At 45.2% G+C, this 20,863-nt stretch overlaps 1 protein-coding gene across 3 annotated transcripts in view; it reads right to left on the bottom strand.

The window, feature by feature from the left end:
• The window catches only part of LOC130368706 (cholesterol side-chain cleavage enzyme, mitochondrial), a 150,157-nt gene that overhangs the window by 84,213 nt on the left and 45,081 nt on the right, over positions 1–20,863 (bottom strand). For all 3 annotated transcript variants that reach the window (XM_056572760.1, XM_056572761.1, XM_056572759.1), the window contains exon 3: positions 5,528–5,683. In XM_056572760.1, coding sequence (XP_056428735.1) covers positions 5,528–5,683 — 156 coding nt within the window. The remainder of the gene's footprint in view (positions 1–5,527; positions 5,684–20,863) is intronic.

Here is a 20,863-nt window from a genome sequence, read left to right on the forward strand (position 1 = left end):
CACAAATTCAAATAAAATTTCCATTAATTTGGAAACGGAATACCAGGCCCATTGATATTGTATACATAAGGGGTTTTCAAAACACAGGATTTTATTTGCTTTGCTCTGTGGTATTTTTTACTTCCGACTTTTTTTGCAAAAATAAATTTTTATGCTATAATAAATTCACTACTACTGCAAAGTGAAATATTGAAAACTTGCTTACCTTGGGTTTTTAAAAAAATGTGCTTAAAAGTCACAACCTTGAAAAAGTTGCATGGAAAGTTGCTTTGTCGCACATGCAACAATATATGCGCATAGAATAAGCAAAAAAAAGTCCCTTAACAGCTTTGATCAATTCCCCATCTATGTCCTGTACTTGGACATTACAATGCATTAAACTAAGCAAAGTCTTGCATCACATATTGAAAACTAAAACCATGTCTCTTTATAAATGCTTTATTTATCATCATGTTGGACCTGAGAAATATATGGTATTTCATAAAACAGTTCATTTGACACAATGTGGGTTTCATTTGAGCCATACTGTTCAATATACAGTGGTCCCTCAAGTTACAATATTAATTGGTTCCAGGATGACCATTGTATGTTGAATCCATTGTATGTTGAGACCATAACTCTATGGAAACCTGGTAATTGGTTCTGAAGCCCCAAAATGTCATCCAAAAATAGGAAAAAGTGAGGATTAAACATAAATAAGTAGATAACTAATATAGATAAAGCAAATCCTTACACATAAAAGTAAGAAAGATCTGCTGGGAGCTGTAAATCACTGTCTATTTCAGTGTTGCCTCCAGCTGTTGCAAAACTACAACTCCCAGCATGCCCGGACAGCCAAAGGCTGTCCGGGCATGCTGGGAGTTGTAGTTTTGCAACAGCTGGAGGCAACCTCTTTGGGAAACACTGGTCTATGCAGAGGACAGAAGCTTCTTCAAGGTCCTGTACAGTACACGCAGTGTCCTAAAAAAAGGAAAATGGAGCCGCCCTCATCTGATGCCCAAAGGAGAAGCTAACCCTGGCACAGGTAAAGAGTGCAGAACATGTAATACCTCCCTGTACTGTAGGGGGCGCTATCAGACACCAGTCAATGCATCCACTTTAGGAATACAGTGGTTTTACCAGTGAAATATCCATTCTGATTGGACAGTTCTTCCAGCCATTGACACGTTTTGCAAATTCCATAACATTGTATGTTGAGTCCGGTTTCAAGTTACAATGGTCCAGATAAGACCATTGTATGTTGAAACTATTGTATGTTGAAGCCATTGTAAGTTGAGGGATCACTGTATATTACCCCAACATTCTCTACTCCTTACAATTTTTATCTAGCACTGATCATATTTAGGTTTTTTTTAATTTCTGTTATAATACTGTAATTCTCCCTTATCTCACCTCATTTACCAGTATTGCCCCTACATCTCAAACCCATGACCACACATAATCATGCAGCAGGTTACATAAACTTGGGCATTCCGGAACTTACCTGAACTTTAGCATTTTGCTGAAATTCAGCCCTTAGTTTCTGTGCTATACTTGTCTAACCTTGTGTTGTCCCTTCCTCCTGGTCATTCATGTGTTCTATTATCTGAATTAAGTTCCTGACAATATCTTCATATCTTCTTCCACTTTGTATTAGCATACTTTCTAGCAAGAGTGTGTGCAGTGGTGCAGTCCAGTTTGTATGTGATATTGTATCCCTGGCAAATGATTTCTGATACATAGAAGTTCTAAAGCAGAAGAAATGTATTAACTACTGTCCTTCTAAGCAGTCCTGACATCTGGTATAGGAATCGCTTTAATCTCTGTGGGCCCTCTGGGCCACTACGACACTGTCTTTCATAGATCGTAAATAGATCTTGTCTGCAAGTGTGCAAGGTTTTTGCCAATCCACAATTACAGAGGTGAAACTTGCCATCTCATGTCCAAAAGACTGGTAAATACCCATTGCAGCTTCTTACTGTCCCCATTGTCAGGTTCTATGTGTGTGCATGTGTTGTCAATCGCTCGGATAACGTGCGATCAGTGCGATCTACAGCAGTCAGATCACCTTCTCCAAATAGGATGACAGTGATTTTACAAGAATAAGATAATCCCAGTTCCTGCTGTCCACATAACTATGTATAGATCACTTATATAATCTATGACATGTTTAGTATTATGAGAGGGTTATGATATTTTAAAATATATAAGTACATTAAACATACAAGGGGTCTAATGTCAATCTATTATCCCATGGTCTAGGGCCCTAGACCTAGGGGGAGTTATTTCCCCAGAGTCTCGTACAGGAACCTTTCCTTGCCTTCCCTGCACTGCCCTATAGTAGACCCCCTATGGCCTACTAAGGTCCTTCTTCACTATCTAACTGCCATCAATTTCAATTGATATGGTCATAACTTGCTTATTTAAAGGAGAAGTATCATGTAAGAAAACGTATTCCCTATCCTTTCCTGTTTGGAGCCCTGGCTCTCCTTCATAGCAGTGCGTAACGACCCCACGACCCCTCCATATAGCTCTATGGGAGAGCCGTTCGGCAATTTTCGGCTCTCCCATAAAGCTATATAGAGGGGGCGTGGCTGCCCCCGCTTTGGGCGGTGGTCATGACGCGCCGCTGTGAAGGAGAGCAGGGGCTTCAAACAGGAGATCGTGGGGGCCCCAGCGCTCCTTTGGATAGGAGATATGTTTTCTTACATGATATTTCTTCTTTTACCCCTTAAGTGCCATTGTCTGTAAATCCACCAAGTTTTTTTTTTCAGAAAGAGCATCCTATCCATAGGATTGCAATTGGCACCTCTGTAATTTGGGATTCCTTATTTTGTTTGCAGAACTGGGAGCAAACAGAGCGGGGGGAACCCCTGGCGTAGTGGCGCCTTGACGGGGGTTTTAGTGGCCCTTCCATATAAAATAAGAGGTAATTTGGGTTGCAGGAGGGATGGCAAGGTAATGGGGGGTATAAGGGGTTAATTTACTGCTGCCCCTTTAAGGGACGGCAGCAGGTGGCTTGAAAGTGGGGTGACAGGGAGGTCATCTGGAGGGGAGGGGGGAGTGTATATAAGAGGTTTCCATGGGGGAGGGTACTCACCAGTCGGCATGTGGAAGCAGGAAGAAGGTCCGCCCACCCGCCCTATTTTATTGTTGTTTGGTTGGTTGGGTAGCGATAGGTGGTGTGACGTGTGAAAGGGTCCCGGGGGAGGTAGTAGTTTCAAAAATGAATGTTTGTGATTGTTCAATTGGGCCTCCTGGTGGTGGTTCTGGGCCTCAGGAGTTTGAAGGATGGTGCAGAAGGTTATCTGGGTGCCCCTGGGCCACGTGGTCGAGGCCAGAGGTAAGAGCATGGTACACAAGTCTGATTGGGGGAGGGGAGTGCCCTCCAATGAACTTTGGTTATGTTTATATGTATAACATATTTAACTGTTATTTATTTGTTTGTTAAATAAATGGGCCACACGGCCCAATTTTTCCACAACTTGTGTCAGTGTCCTTTTTGGGGGAAAAGGGGTTATAATCGGTTGGGAGTAAGTTTAGAGCGGAAGGGATGTATCTAAAATCCCATCCAGTCATGTGAAAGCTACAAGCAGTTCCTGTTCTCAGTTACTAGGATACACCAGACTATTTTGACATGGGGCATCAATGTGGATTACATGAATAACAAGGACCCTGGATAGACCGTGCACTGTATCAGGGGTTGATGTTTACCTCGGTGGAATTTTGTGAATTTTCTGAACACCTCTGAGAGTGACTATTTTTAAATTAAATTATTTTTGTTATTTAACAATGTATACTGATTTACCGTAAATGCTCGAGTATAAGCCGAGTTTTTCAGCACGATTTTTCGTGCTGAAAACACCCCCCTCGGCTTATACTCAAGTGAACTCTCCACCCCCAGTGGTCTTCAACCTGCGGACCTCCAGATGTTTCAAAACTACAACTCCCAGCAAGCCCGGGCAGCCATCGGCTTGCTGGGAGTTGTAGTTTTGAAACATCTGGAGGTCTGCAGGTTGAAGACCACTGCGGTCTTCGACATCATCCAGCCCCCCCCCCCCCTCACCCCCTTTAGTTCTGTACTCACCTCCGCTCGGCGGGACGTTAGGGTGCGCTGGTCCGGGCCATCTGTGCTGCAGGGACAGTCCGGTGCAGAGGGATAGTCATTCCGGGCTGTCCATCTTCACCGGGGGGCTGCGCTTCGGGCCCGGCCCTGGAATAGTCACGTTGCCTTGACAACGACGCACAGGGACGTTCATGAGTCGGCTTATACTCGAGTATATACGGTAAGCAGTTGGTGCAGACTCAGTTTTTTTTTCTTTTGTATACAATATTGGTTTGGAGTGTTTTGTCATATGCATTATGGTGTTCTAAGAAACTAAAGTGTACTCATGATAACATACTGTATATGGATACTTATCAAATGTCAAAAGTTCGCTGGGACTTTATGGTGTAATCAGATCTTGTACATAGTGGGGTACTCCATTGTTATTTCCCACTTTGAAGGATGAGATAGATCAATGATTATACAGTATGTGAGTTCATGTGTGTGCATGTGTGTTCATATATATATATATATATATATATATATATACTGTATTTTGTAGAGACAAGTATTTGGGAGTCCTCCCTTTATCAGGTCAAAAGCATTTCAGAGCTTATAAGCAGAAAACACAATGGCTACATCTTACAACTATACAAGGGTTAACATGTCGAGAATTCACACTAAGTTGGGCTATAAACCTTCCTGCTAAAGAATGATAGACTACATAGATAAGGATGAGAAAAGGGGGGGAGCAGGTGTGAAAATGGGATTAAAGGGGTACTTTGCCCCCTGGACATCTTACCCCCTATCCAAAGGATAGGAGATAAGATGTCTGATGGTGGGGGGGGTTCAGAACACCAGCTGTGCTACGCTTCGGGCGGCCATTGTCGTCACACCCTCTCCATTCATCTCTATGGGAGGGGGCATGATGTCCGTGGTCGCTCGTATTCTGCATGCACAGAGTTCGCTCCGTGCATGCGGATTACTGGGGTGCTGGTCCAGAGATCGCAGGGGGTTCCAGCAATTAGACATCTTATCGCCTATCCTAGGGGATTTACACTGATGTTTTATGCCTACAGGTCTGCATTAAATTGTAAGCAGTGCACTCTAACAACAAGTAACAGCCTGGTCTCTTATTTGCCAAATTTAAAGATGGACATTCTTTTTAATTTTGGTAAAGTACAGTTACTACCTTATTTTGACCTAATGCTCCCCGTAGAAGTGACCCTAAATGTAAATTATTATCTAGATCTAGGCCAGCTGTGAAATAGCCCACAAGCTTGTCATCCACATGAGAGAAGAAATATGGCATATGGCGTAAATTTTAAGAATCTGGATGACTGGTAACTCATAGGCAGGACTCTTAAAACAGATTTGACAAGAAATGTAAACACAACTATATCCAATAATTATCTTATGTGACAAAGGTTCATAGAAAATTCTAATAAAGCAATATTAATGTGAGTAATATAATATTAATATTAGCATATAAAAAAAACTCACTTTAGTAGAACTCCATATTTTTTATTGCGGTAATCACGATACTCATACCACGGCTGAACACGAAGGCGCTCAGGATACATTCCTTCCACCATGAATAATGCAGCAGCATCCTCTGGATTCTGAATATAAACACTGTCATACGTTCCCAGAGTCTCTCTGTATAAAGAACACATGCAGAACACCATAATACACAGATATAATACATGCTTCATAGATGTCCATCCCTTGATGACATAATAAAAACTACTGATATATAGGATTAGAGATGAGCGAATTTACAGTAAATTCAATTCGTCACAAACTTCTCGGCTCGGCAGTTGATGACTTATCCTGCATAAATGAGTTCAGCTTTCAGGTGCTTCCGTTGGCTGGAAAAGGGGGATACAGTCCTAGGAGACTCTTTCCTAGGACTGTATCCACCTTTTCCAGCCCACCGGAGCACCTGAAGGCTGAACTAATTTATGCAGGATAATTTTTCAACTGCCGAGCCGCAAAGTTTGTGATGAATCGAATTTACTGTAAATTCGCTCATCTCTATATAGGATGAATGACTACTTCCACTATGAGCAATATATAAAATAGACTAAACCATATGTATGAGAACACATAAGAAAACAAGATGAAAATAGTACTGAGGAGAAAAAGAACCCAGAACATATGAGCTCACTATCTTAAGGGGAACCCAACACCATGAAATTACAGTCCAATCTATAAGCATCACATTATAGAGCAGGAGAAGCTGAGCAGATTGCTTTATGGATTTGTGTCAAATTATTCAGTGTAACTTGCAAATTATTGATTGAATTCCCTGCTCACTCTGGGTGTAAGAGTCCAATGAGTGGTCTTACTTAAATGGGTTCTCCATGGGTTATCTATGTTTTACAATTTTTTTTTAAGCAGTTACTTACCTCTTTTGATCCCGCGCTGATTACCCATTCAGGCTCCCGTCAGCACTCCGGTCTTCCTGTTGAAACAGACATCATGTGACCACTTCTGCCAATCAGCGAGCCTTGGCAGTCAGGTGCCATATTGTTGGCATGACCACTCAGTGATGGGAGCCATGATGCCTGGAGTATAGTATGTGACAGCAGAGGACACTGATTGTTTGCAGCGATCACATGATTACCACTCCAAAAAGGAAGACCAGGTTGCCGTTGGAAGGCCAGGATATCAACACAGGAGCTAAGTTAGCTAAGTAACTGCTTGTTTACTATTTAAATGTATTTGGGAACTTTTTTAAAAACAGTAAAACATGGATAAACCTTTTAATGACTGACAGCCTTCCATAAGATCACATTAAAAGTAATCTGTAAGTCATTGATAAGACCACCTACTGCACTCCTAATCCAAGAACAAGCAGAGATTTCAAATAAAAAATAAATACAAAGAATACTTCACAACAATGTTTTCATTTGCTCATCTACACTTACTCTACGAGACATTAAAAAAAATGCTTACAGTGTCCCTGTCTTTTAATAAAACTTCTGACTTATCACGGAGACATGTGAAAGGTTTTGTTCTTATAAGATTTATTAAAGTTTTACAATAATACAATACATGAATTATGTCAAAATGTAAGCAGTATAGAACAATGCACAATGCATGCAAAACATCATGAAAGGTAAATATAAAACTCAAAGAGGACCTAAAAATGATGAAAGTCCCCTAAACAGTGCAATCAATTTCTCATTTAGCACCCACCTAACCTACCTATAACCCTGTCCATAACAATTGGTGTCAGTCTTGACACAAAAGAGAAAACAAACTGAGGAAGGGCAATCGGCAATACCAAAGTAGCAGAGGTAATTCACTACACCACATTAGTAAACTAAATTTTCTAAAACAGCTAAGGCTGCCACATCACCTCATACTCTGTCTGAGTATTCTTAACCCTTTCAGGACTGAGGGTTTTTCCAATTTTGCACTTTTGTTTTCTCTTCCTCACCTTTTAAAAATCATAACCCTTTCAATTTTGCACCTACAGACCCATATGATGGATTGTTTCTTGCGCCACCAATTATACTTTGTAATGACATCAGTCATTTTACCAAAAAATTTAAGGCGAAACCAAATATACATATATATATATATATATATATATATATATATATATATACAGTGGTCCCTCAACATACGATGGTAATTCGTTCCAAACGAGCCATCGTTTGTCGAATCCATCGTATGTTGAGGGATTCGTGCAATGTAAAGTATAGGAAGCTGTACTCACCTGTCCCCGCCGCTCGAGATGGTGTCCCCGCCGCTCCCGATGGTGACCCCGGCCTCCGCTGGGTTCTCCGCTGTCTTCTCCGGTCCTCTTCTGTCGTCTCCGGTCCTCTTCTGTCTTCCGCAAGGCCTTACTGGGCCTGCGTAGTGACATCATTACGCCGCTGCGTACGCCATTCCTATTGGATGGCGTGCGCAGCAGCGTATTGATGTAATCGGAGAGGGCCGAGAAGACACCGGAAGACGCCAGCGCTGGACCCGGAGGGCACCCCGGAGCATCGTGGGGGGGGTAAGTAATACTTACCGCACCACACGGGGAACATTAAGCTGCTATCCGGCAGCAGCTTAAGCATTTGGCGCTGCCGGATAGCACTTAATGCGATGGCGCGACATAAGAAAGCATCGTATGTCGATGCTGACATCGACATGCGATGGCCTCTGAGAGGCCATCGTATGTCGATTTCATCATATGTCGGGGCCATCGTAGGTCGGGGGGTCACTGTATGTGGGACAAAAGTGCACTCTGTTCCTACACAGTGCACTTTTTGCACGAAAATTAGTACTTTTAAAAATGTCCTCTTCTGATCCCCTATAACTATTTAATTTTTCCGCATATAGGGTGGTATGAGGGCTCATTATTTGCGCCGTGATCTGAAGTATTTATCTGTACCATTTTTGTTTTGATTTTACTTTTTGATTGCTTTTTATACATTTTTTATGGTATAAAAAGTTACCAAAAATACACAGTATTGACCATGCAGTTTAATTAACATTATATTTTTACAGTTCGAACATGTACGCACGCGATGATACCACATTTGTTTATGTTTATTTTGTTTACATATTTTTTTTTAAATGGGAAAAGGGGGGTGATTCAAACTTTTGTTAGGGAGGGGTTAAATCACATTTATAAACTTTTTTTTTAGACTTGTATAGCCCCCATAGGGGACTATAACATGCTATCTTCTGATTGCAGACACTGATCAATGCTCTGCCATACCATACCATTGATCAGTGTTATTGGCGCTCTGCTGCTCCAGCCTGGATCTCAGTCATGGGGCAGTAAATTGCCGATCTTACGCCGAGGAGGAAGATAAGGACCTTCCTCGTGTGTCCTTAGCTGATCAGGACACAGCGGCTTCTAAGGGGTTAATACTGAACATCACCGATCGGTGATGTCCGTTATTGGCCACCGGGTCACGGCTGTTGCTAGGTGCCGGAACCGACCCATTATGACGTGGGGTCAGGCCTTGACCCCGTGTTATATCGCGGGAGCAGGCGCAGGGCGTATTTGTTGCTGCAGATTTTGCTGCCCATAGACTTTAATGTGTAGCAAAATCTTCTACAGCAAATCTGCAGCAAAAAATATGCACGTGTGAATATACCCTTACAGGGGATGATTATCTGGATGGAGCGTTCTCTGAACGCACCCTGAAGCTGATTTGTCAGCCAATAAAATCATTGTTCTCAGCTGCACATCTCCCTGTGTAACCAGGTGATGTGTGGCCAATAATAATGAATCTGAAGGCTCTCATACAGTGGAGTTTAATATAAATTGAGGTGGTGCCAGTTTTTTTTTGTTTTTTTTATGGCAGCCTGCTGAGGAGGTTGTATATGTAGGATATCATAGGCACATGCACTAGCGTTTGTCAAAGATATAGAGGGACATTTATCATTGTTGCTTTGGTAAACAAGTTCTGTAGTAATTTTAAATTTTTGCTTTAGTTTTGCTTATATGGGACATATTTATCATAATATCCCAGGGGGTGATAAATTTGGCTCACATAAGCACAAAAAACAATACATTATTTAAAAATACCATATTTTAGCACACATTAGGAAAAAACAATAAATTTAATCAGAACAACACTGTCATGGTCTGCTCTCCGGCCATGCGAATCCCAGCCCGTCACTCACCTCCGCCCTCCTCCGTCCCTTCTATCTTCTTGCAGCACCAGCGCGTGTGCCCCCGTCTCCTAGCGCTCAACGATACCTTCCTAGATCTACTCGACACCTGTATTGTCATTTATCTTGATGAGATTTTGATCTACTCACCCAACTTGGAGGACCATTGCTCACATGCAGGGCCGGACTGGGTATGAAAACCAGCCCTGGAAAAAATTACATACCAGCCCCATAGTGTTGCATCATTATACCAGCACTTCGCCATTTTCTTGTTCATAAAAGGTAAAATATAGTTCCCCCACATTAGGTGCAGTATAGTCCCCCACATTAGGTGCAGTATAGTTCCCCACATTAGGTGCAGTATAGTTCCGCCACATTAAGTGCAGTACAGTTCCCCCACATTAGGTGCAGTATAGTTCCCGACATTAGGTGCAGTAAAGTCCCCACATTAGGTACAGTATAGTTCCCCACATTTGGTGCAGTATGGTTCCCCACATTAGGTGCAGTATAGTTCCCCCACATTAGGTGCAGTATAGTTTCCCCACATTAGGTGCAGTATAGTTCCCCACATTTGGTTGGCAGTATAGTTCCGCCACATTAGGTGCAGTATAGTCCCCCACATTAGGTGCAGTATAGTTCCCCCACATTAGGTGCAGTATACTCCCCCCATTAGGTGCAGTATAGTTTCCCCACATTAGGTGCAATATACTCCCCCCCCCCCCATTAGGTGCAGTATAGTTTCCCCACATTAGGTGCAGTATGGTTCCCCACATTAGGTGCAGTATAGTTCCCCACATTAGGTGCAGTATAGTTCCCCACATTAGGTGCAGTATAGTTCCCCCACATTAGGTGCAGTATAGTTCTCCACATTAGGTGCAGTATAGTTCCCCCACATTAGGTGCAGTATAGTTCCCTCACATTAGGTGCAGTATAGTTCCCCACATTAGGTGCAGTATAGTTCCCCCCACATTAGGAGCAGTATAGTTCCCCCACATTAGGTGCAGTATAGTTCCCCACATTAGGTTGGCAGTATAGTTCCCCCACATTAGGTGCAGTATAGTCCCCCACATTAGGTGCAGTATAGTTCCCCCACACTAGGTGCAGTATACTCCCCCCATTAGGTGCAGTATAGTTTCCCCACATAAGGTGCAGTATACTCTCCCCCATTAGGTGCAGTAAAGTTTCCCCACATAAGGTGCAGTATGGTTCCCCACATTAGGTGCATTATAGTTCCCCCACATACTACTACAGTATTCAAAGGGCTGAAATATATCAGTCCGTTAGTCTTGCAACAGCTGGAGGCACCCTGGTTGGGAGGGAACCGCTGGTTAAAAGGAGTACTCCAGAATCAAACTTAAGTTCCTTCAAGCAACAAGCTTTTTTTCTTTAAAGCAACTAACTACTACAGTATTCAAAGGGCTGAAATATATCAGTCCGTGTGTTTTGCAACAGCTGGAGGCACCCTGGTTGGGGACCACTGCATAAAAGGGGAACTCTGCTGGCAAGTTTTTTTGCTCATTGTCACACTAGTGCAAATCACATTAGGTGTGATAGTTGAGCAAATAAAAAAAAATACCTTTTTTGGCTGTTAAATAAAATCAGCCGTCACTGTTAGTTCACGTCACAGTTGCCATTTTTCCTGCCTGCAGGGCAAATTGTGTCACCCTAGTGCAAATCCCATTAGGTGCGACAGTTGTGCAAATTAAAAAAATATATATTTTTTGGCTGTTAAATAAAATCAGCTGTCACTGTTAGTTCACGTCACAGTTGCCATTTTTCCTGCCTGCAGGGCAAATTGTGTCACCCTAGTGCAAATCCCATTAGGTGTGACAGTTGTGAAAATTAAAACAAAATACCTTTTTTGGCTGTTAAATAAAATCAGCTGTCACTGTTAGTTCACGTCACAGTTGCCATTTTTCCTGCCTGCAGGGCAAATTGTGTCACCCTAGTGCAAATCACATTAGGTGTGACACTTGTGCAAATTTAACCAAAAAAATGACAGGCAGAGGAAGGCCTCCCCACAGGGGCCGTCGTGGTGCTGGGATTCCCTTTGGCGCTAGAATGGCCAGTGTTCAGAGGCCACGTACCCTGAACCCCAAAAGTTCTGAGGACTTAGTTGGCAATCACAAGACACCCAATCTACTACTAAAGCTTCCTCTCGGAACCTTGACGCACCATCCTTCTCCTCTAGCTTAGCTTCGGGCACCTCTCATGCTACCACTTGCCCGCCTGCCGCCACCACCAACACTAGCACCACAGCAGCTTTACTTGATCCGTCAGAGGAGTTATTTACACATCAGTTTGTATTCCCTTATTGCCAGAGGATGTAGTTAACAGGGATATGTCTCAGTCAGGCAGCATTACACACATGGATGTACGGTGTGATGATGATGTTGTACCCGCTGCTGCTTCCTTTCTTGAGGTGTCAGATAGCGGTGAAGGTGTTGATGATGACGATGTGTCCGTGGATGCCACGTGGGTGCCCGCTAGAAGAGAAGAAGAGGGGAAAAGTTCAGATGGGGAGACAGAGAGGAGGAGGAGACGAGTTGGAAGCAGGGGGAGGTCGTCGCAAGGAGCTAGTGGAACAGTCAGACAGCAAGCAATCGGCACCCGGGGTCAGCCAGACGGGACACCAATCAACGCATGCTGTTGCCACCACCAGAATGCCGTCATCGCAGAGCTCAGCAGTGTGGCATTTTTTTTGTGTGTCTGCCTCTGACAACAGCGAGGCCATTTGCAACCTGTGCCAGAAGAAACTGAGTCGTGGGAAGTCCAACACCCACCTAGGCACAACTGCTTTGCGAAGGCACATGATGTCACATCACAAACGCCTATGGGATCAACACGTTAGTACAAGCAGCACACAAAGTCAAAGCTGCCATCCTCCTCCTGATCCAGCATCTTCAGCCAGGTCAACCACTGCTGCCCTCCTTGCCCCCTTTCCGCCTCTCCATCTCTCGCCTTGAGCAGTTCCTGCTCATCTGCCCACAGTCAGGTGTCTGTCAAGGAGATGTTTGAGCGCAAGAAGACAATGTCTCAAAGTCACCCCCTAGCCTGGCGTCTGACAGCTGGCTTGTCGGAACTGCTAGCCTGCCAGCTTTTACCATAGAAGCTGGTGGAGTCTGAGGCCTTTAAAAAATTTGTAGCCATTGGGACACCGCAGTGGAAGGTACCCGGACAAAAAATTTTTGCACAAAAGGCAATCCCCAACCTTTACTCCATTGTGCAAAAGGAAATTATGGCATGTCTGGCACACAGTGTAGGGGCAAGGGTCCATCTGACCACTGATAACTGGTCTGCAAAGCATGGTCAGGGCAGGTATATCACCTACACTGCTCATTGGGTAAACCTGATGACGGCTGCCAAGCATGGAATGCGTGGCTCTGCAGAGGAGTTGGTGACACCGCCACGACTTGCAGGCAGGCCTGCTGCCACCTCCTCTACTCCTCCTACTCCATCCTCTTCCATAACATCCTCGGCAGAGTCCTCTTCCACTGCTGCGTCTTACTCCACATCACCGGCACCCCCCCCCCAGCTCCCCAGGTGCTATTCCACATCCCGGATACGGCAGTGTCACGCCATCTTGGGGTTGACTTGCCTCAAAGCGGAGAGTAACACTGCACCAGCGCTCCTGTCGGTCCTGAATGTACAGGTGGACCAGTGGCTGACTCCACACCAACTGGAGATCGGCAAGGTGGTTTGTGACAACGGAACAAATTTGTTGGCGGCATTGAGGTTGGGCAAGTTGACACATGTGCCGTGCAGGGCACATGTGTGTAATCTGATTGTACAACGCTTTGTGCTCAAGTACCCAGGCTTACAGGATGTCCTGAAGCAGTCCAGGAAGGTGTGTGGCCATTTCAGGCGTACCTACACGGCCATGGTGCACTTGTCAGACATCCAGCGGCGAAACAACATGCCAGTGAGGCGCCTGATTTGCGACAGCCCGACACGTTGGAATTCAACACTCCTAATGTTCAACCGCCTGCTCCAACAAGAAAAAGCCGTCAACGAATATTTGCATGACCGGGGTGCTAGGACATAATCTGCGGAGCTGGGAATTTTTTTGCCACTTTACTGGAGGCTCATTTGCAATGCCTGTAGGCTGATGCGTCCTTTTGAGGAGGTGACAAACCTGGTCAGTTGCACCGAAGGCACCATCAGCGACATCATACCGTTTGTTTTCTTCCTGGAGCGTGCCCTGCGAAGAGTGCTGGATCAGGCAGTAGATGAGCGTGAAGAGGAAGAGTTGTGGACACCATCACCACCAGAAACAGCCTTATCAGCATCGCTTGCTGGACCTGCGGCAATGCTGGAAGAGGATTGTGAGGAAGAGGAGTCAGAGGAGGAATGTGGCTTTGAAGAGGAGGAGGAAGACCAACCCCAGGGTGCTCCTTGTCACCTATCTGGTTCCCGTGGTGTTGTACGTGGCTGGGGGGAAGAAGATTATACATTCCCTGACATCACTGAGGACGAGGAACGGGACATGAGTAGCTCGGCATCCGTCCTTGTGCAAATGGGGTCTTTCATGCTGTCGTGCCGGTTGAAGGACCCTCCTATAAAAAGGATGAAGGAGAACGACCTGTACTGGGTGTCCACGCTACTAGACTCCCGGTATAAACATAAAGTGCCTGACATGTTACCGCATTACAGCAAGGCGGAAAGGATTCAGTAGGTCCAAAATAAATTAAGAAGTATGCTGTACACAGCGTATAAGGGTCATGTCACAGCACAACAGGGATCTAACAGGGGAAGAGGTGAAAGTAATCCTCTTCCTCCCACGAACACGCCGGCAAGGACAGGAAGCTGTACAGACATGCTGTTGATGGAGGACATGCAGAGCTTTTTAAGTCCTACGCATCGCCACAGCCTTTCGGGGTCCACCATCAGAGAACGACTTGACCGACAGGTAGCAGACTATCTGGCATTAACCACAGATATCGACACTCTGAGGAGCGATGAGCCCCTTGACTACTGGGTGTGCCGGCTTGACCTGTGGCCTGAGCTATCCCAATTTGCGCTCGAACTTCTGGCCTGTCCCGCTTCAAGTGTCCTGTCAGAAAGGACCTTCAGTGCAGCAGGAGGTATTGTCACTGAGAAGAGGAGTCGCCTTGGTCAAAAAAGTCTGGATTACCTCACCTTTCTTAACCTCTTAAGGACCAATGACGTTGTGGAACGTCATGGCACCCTGGGCTTTAAGGACCAATGACGTTCCACAACGTCATGGCGTTTTCCGGTCTCTGCCGCTCGCCGGGCAGAGATCGGAACTGGATACCTGCTGAAATCCTTCAGCAGGCATCCAGGGCAAACGCCGAGGGGGGCCATGTAGGCCCCCCATGTCGGCGATCGCCGCAAATCGCAAGGGAAATCGCCCTTGCGATCTGCGGCGATACCGGGCTGATCGGGTCTCTGGGACCCGACCGCACGGTAATTTCGCATGAGACAGCCAGGACCATGCTGGAGCCTAGGAGCGAGGTGGCAAGCCGGACACCTCCTCCTATTCCCTGCGATCTGTCGGTTAGTTAACCGACCAATCACAGGGGGGGGGGGGTTACTTCCCCCCGCCCTGCCCGGCCCCTTGAAGTCCGGAGAGGACGGGAGGAAGACCGGAGGACGCGGCGGGGGACGGGGGAGTGCTAGGGACCAGCCCCGGTACTTACCTCGTCCCTGAAGACCCGGATCCCGGCGATGAAGGCGGCGGCGGTGGCGACAGGTGAGTTGATCTTCAGTCGCGGTCAGGCCCTTTACAGCAATGCACGTCGCCGTAAAGCGACATGCATTGCTGTAATGGGACCCTGTATACTACAACTCCCAGCATGCCCAGACAGCCCTTGGCGTCTGGGCATGCTGGGAGTTGTAGTTTTGCAACATCTGGAGGTCCACAGTTTGGAGACCACTGTGCCCTTCCAGATGTTGCAAAACTACACATTCTCAGCATGCCCTTACTGTCCAGGCATGCTTGGAGTTGTAGTTCTGTAACATCTGGCCCTTCAGATGTTGCAGAACTACAACTCCCAGCATGCCTGGACAGTTTTGGCATACTGGGAGTTGTAGTTTTGCAACATCTGGAAGGACACAGATTGGGAACCACTGTATTAGTGGTCTGCAAACTGTAGTCCTCCAGATGTTGCAAAACTACAACTCCAAGCATGCTGGGAGTTGTAGTTCGGCAACATCTTGCTCTAAAGATGTTGCCGAACTACTACTCCCAGCATGCCTGAGAATGTTTGGGAGTTGTGGTTTTGCAACATCTGGAGGCACACTGGTTGGGAAACATTGTCTGTTTCCTAACTCAGTGTTTCCCAACCCGTGTGCCTCCAGCTGTTGCAAAACTATAACTACCAGCATGCACTGATGGACAGGGTACACTCACATGGGCAGGGGGCTTACAGTGAGTATCAGGCTGCAAGTTTGCGATGCAGCAAATTTTGCGCGGCAGCTAAAACTCGCTGTAACCCCCCGCCCGTGTGACTGTACCCTAAAAACACTACACTACACTAACATAAAATAAAAAGTAAAAAAACACTACATATACACATACCCCTACACAGCTCCCCTTCCCTCCCCAATAAAAATGAAAGTGTCTGGTACGCCACTGTTTCCAAAATGGAGCCTCCAGCTGTTGCAAAACAACAACTCTCAGTATTGCCGGACAGCCGTTGACTGTCCAGGCATGCTGGGAGTTTTGCAACAGCTGGAGGCACCCTGTTTGGGAATCACTGGCGTAGCATACCCCTATGTCCACCCCTATGCAAATCCCTAATTCAGGCCTCAAATGCGCATGGTGTTCTCACTTTGGAGCCCTGTCGTATTTCAAGGCAACAGAATAGGGTCACATATGGGGTATCGCCGTACTCGGGAGAAATTGCCTAACAAATTTTGGGGGGCTTTTTCTCCTTTCACCCCTTATGAAAAGGTGAAGTTGGGGGGTCTACACCAGCATGTTAGTGTAAAAAAAAAAATTTTTTACACTAACATGCTGGTGTTGCCCCATACTTTTCATTTTGACAAGAGGTAAAAGGGAAAAATGCCCCCCAAAATTTGTAATGCAATTTCTCCCGACTACGGAGATACCCCATATGTGGGCGCAAAGTGCTCTGGGGGCGCACAACAAGGCCCAGAAGAGAGAGTGCACCATGTACATTTGAGGTGATTTGCACAGGGCTGGCTGATTGTTACAGCGGTTTTGACAAACGCAAAAAAAACAAAACCCCACATGTGACCCCATTTCGGAAACTACACCCCTTACGAAATGTAATGAGGGGTGCAGTGAGAATTTACACCCCACTGGTGTCTGACAGATCTTTGGAACAGTGGGATGTGCAAATAAAAAATTTTGTACAGCCCACTGTTCCAAAGATCTGACAGACACCAGTGGGGGGTACATGCTCACTGTACCCCTTGTTACGTTCCTCAAGGGGTCTAGTTTCCAAAATGGTATGCCATGTGAGGGTTATTTTGCCCGTAGTGCGCTTCAGGTCAACTTATGGGGTACCTCCATACTCAGAAGATATGGGGTTACAAATTTTGGGGGGTATTTTCTGCTATTAACCCTTGCATAAATGTGAAATTTGATGGGAAACACATTTTAGTGAAATTTTTTTTAAATTTTTTTTATATATGCAAAAGTCGTGAAACACCTGTGGGGTATTAAGGCTCACATTATTCCTTGTTACGTTCCTCAAGGGGTCTAGTTTCCAAAATGGTATGCCATGTGGGTATTTTTTCCTGTTCTGGCTCCATAGGGGCTTCCTAAATGCAACATGCCCCCCAAAAACCATTTCAGAAAAACGTACTCTCCAAAATCCCCTCGTCGCTCCTTCGCTTCTGAGCCCTCTACTGCGCCCGCCGAACAATTTACATAGACATATGAGGTATGTGCTTACTCGAGAGAAATTGGGCTACAAATATAAGTATACATTTTCTCCTTTTACCCCTTGTAAAAATTCAAAAATTGGGTCTACAAGAACATGCAAGTGTAAAAAATGAAGATTGTGAATTTTCTCCTTCACTTTGCTGCTATTCCTGTGAAACACCTAAAGGGTTAAAACGCTGACTGAATGTCATTTTGAATACTTTGGGGGGTGCAGTTTTTATAATTGGGTCATTTATGGCGTATTTCTAAGATGAAGACCCTTCAAATCCACTTCAAACCTGAACTGGTCCCTGAAAAATTGTGATTTTGGAAATTTTGTGAAAAATTGGAAAATTGCTGCTGAACTTTGAAGCCCTCTGGTGTCTTCCAAAAGTAAAAACTCGTAAATTTTATGATGCAAACATAAAGTGGACATATTGTATATGTGAATAAAAAAAAATTATTTGGAATATCCATTTTCCTTACAAGCAGAGAGCTTCAAAGTTCGAAAAATGCAAAATTTTCTATTTTTTTATCAAATTTTGGAATTTTTCACTAAGAAACGATGCAAGTATCGACAAAATTTTACCAATAACATAAAGTAGAATATGTCACGAAAAAACAATCTCGGAATAAGAATGATAGGTAAAAGCATTCCAGAGTTATTAATGTTTAAAGTGACAGTGGTCAGATGTTCAAAAAACGCTCTGGTCCTAAGGTGTAAAATGGCCTGGTCCTTAAGGGGTTAAGATGAATTAGGGATGGATCCCGAAGGGACTGACACTGGGCGATACATTTGACTGAACAAGGCCTGATCAGATGACCTGCCTTGGCCTAAAAATGGTCCACACGCTGCTGTATTTGAACTCTGAATGCCGGATGACTTGCGTGACTTATCCGCCACTAACTAGGGTTCAAGCCGCAATGTTTTAGGGCACTTTCTGCCTGGCAAAACAAACAGAAATTTTTCAGGCTGCTGCTACAGCAGCCGCTGCAACAATACCAAATTTTCCAGCCAGGTGTACATGCCTAATTTTTCTGGCCTCTGCTGCTGCACTTGTTATGGTGCTGTAATTTTTATGGCCGCTGCTACAGCTGCGGCTGCGACAATACCCAATTTTTCATCCATGTGTACATGCCTAATTTTTATGGCCTCTGCTGCTGCACTTGTTATGGTGCTGCAATTTTTATGGCCGCTGCTACAGCTGCGGCTGCGACAATACCCAATTTTTTATCCATGTGTACATGCCTAATTTTTCTGGCCTTTGCTGCTGCACTTGTTATGGTGCTGCAATGTTTATGGCCGCTGCTACAGCTGCGACAATACCAGATTTTCCAGCCAGGTGTACATGCCTAATTTTTCTGGTCTCTGCTACTGCACTTTTTCTGGTGCTGCAATTTTTCTGGCTGCTGCTACAGATGCGGCTGCGACAATACCCAATTTTTCATCCATGTGTACATGCCTAATTTTTCTGGCCTCTGCTGCTGCAATTGTTATAGTGCTGCAATTTTTATGGCCGCTGCTACAGAAGCGGCTGCAACAATACCACATTTTTCAGGCATGTGTACATGCCTAATTTTTCAGGTACTCTCTGCTGACATCTCTGTCCATTTTTGCAACCGTGGATATTAGATGTATGCTAAGGGTAGCATGGTGGCTCAGAGGTTAGCACTGCTGCCTTGCAGCGCTGGGGCCTTGTGTTCAAATCCCACTATGTGCTGCCTCAAGGGGGGCTCTAACTATGTGCTGCCTAATATGGGGGAATCTATGTGCTGTCTAAAGGGGGGAATCTAACTATGCGATGCCTAAAGGGGGCTCTATGTGCTGCCTAAAGGGCTCTAAAGCACGTTATTCCAAACCATTTAGGAATAATATGTGATTTATGCCCTTTATGGATTAAAACCAGACTCTGCATCAACCATGGGAGTTTTTCCATGGATCCCACTCTGGCACGCCACAGTCCAGGTGTTAGTCCCCCTGAAACAACTTTTAAATCACTATTGTGGCCAGAAAGAGTCCCTGTGGGTTTTAAAATTTGCCTGCCCATTGAAGTCAATTGCGGTTCGCCCGATTCACGAACTTTTGCGGACGTTTGCGTTCGATGTTCGCGACATCACTACTGGTCACTTACCATGCGCGCGTGTCCTCCTCACCGCTCCACTAGGCTCTGTTACTATGGCCTTACGCACGGGACGTTAGTGACGCTACCTCCCGGCAGCCCCTGCGTTTTTAAAGTTAACGCGGGGCCAGCGGCCGCAGAGAGGTAACCAGGGCATCCTTGTGTCCTGAAAAGATTTTTCAGGACACAGGGATGTCCCTAATGTGACGCAACCGCATCTCAAAGCGGCCTCAGGTCCGGCGGCCCACCAAGAAATTTCCCGGTATCCAGGTAGGCCAGTCTGGGCCTGCTCACATGTCCATCTGGTTCTTCAGCACCTCCGGGAGAATCATCTTTATGCAAAACTGGAGAATCAAGCCTTTTTTTCCTCGGTTACATTGTTTCTCATCAAGGTCTACAGATGGATCCTGACAAACTGACTGTGGTATTGGATTGGCCTCATCCTACTGGTCTATGTGCCATTCAACGCTTTTTGGGATTCGACAATTATTATTGTGAGTTCATGCCTCCTTTCTCTTCTGTGGTTGCTCCGATTGTGGCCCTTACTAAGAAGAACTCTAACCCTAAGTCATAGCCTCCTGAGACCGAAGAGGCCTTCACTCGCTTAAAGACTGTGTTTGCCTCTGCCCCTGTCCTCACAAGACCTGATCCGGAGAAACCCTTTGCTTTGGAGGTGGATGCTTCTTCCGTAGGAACCGGTGACATTCTTACCCAGAAAAACTGCAAGGGCAAGACTGTAACCTGTGTTTTTTTTTCTAAGACTTTCTTGCCTGCTGAGAAGAACTACTTCATTGGAGATTGAGAACTCCTTGCCATTAATCTTGCCCTGGAGGAGTGGCGACATTTGTTAGAAGGGTCTTCTCATCCGGTCAGCATTTATTCTTACCATAAGATTCTCATATACCTCCAGTCTGCTCAGATTTAATTTCTCCATTCACTTTCATCCCGCTGACAAAAACGTCAGAGCCGATGGTCTTTCCAGATACTCCAATGTCATTGAAATGGACTCCACTCCTAGACACATTATTCCTCCTGAACATTTGATCTCTGCAGCTCCTGACGATCTCCAGCAAGTTCCCCCTGGGAAATCCTTTGTGTCTGTCAAACTGAGACGGAAAGTCCTGAATTGGGGTCATTCTTCTTTTCTGGCTGGTCACCCTGGAATACGGAAGACCTTTCAACTTATTTCCCGGCATTACTGTGGCCGCTTCTAGAACGCGATGTCTCTGATTT

Source organism: Hyla sarda, chromosome 4 (genome assembly GCF_029499605.1).
Source record: "Hyla sarda isolate aHylSar1 chromosome 4, aHylSar1.hap1, whole genome shotgun sequence".
Taxonomy (NCBI): domain Eukaryota; kingdom Metazoa; phylum Chordata; class Amphibia; order Anura; family Hylidae; genus Hyla; species Hyla sarda.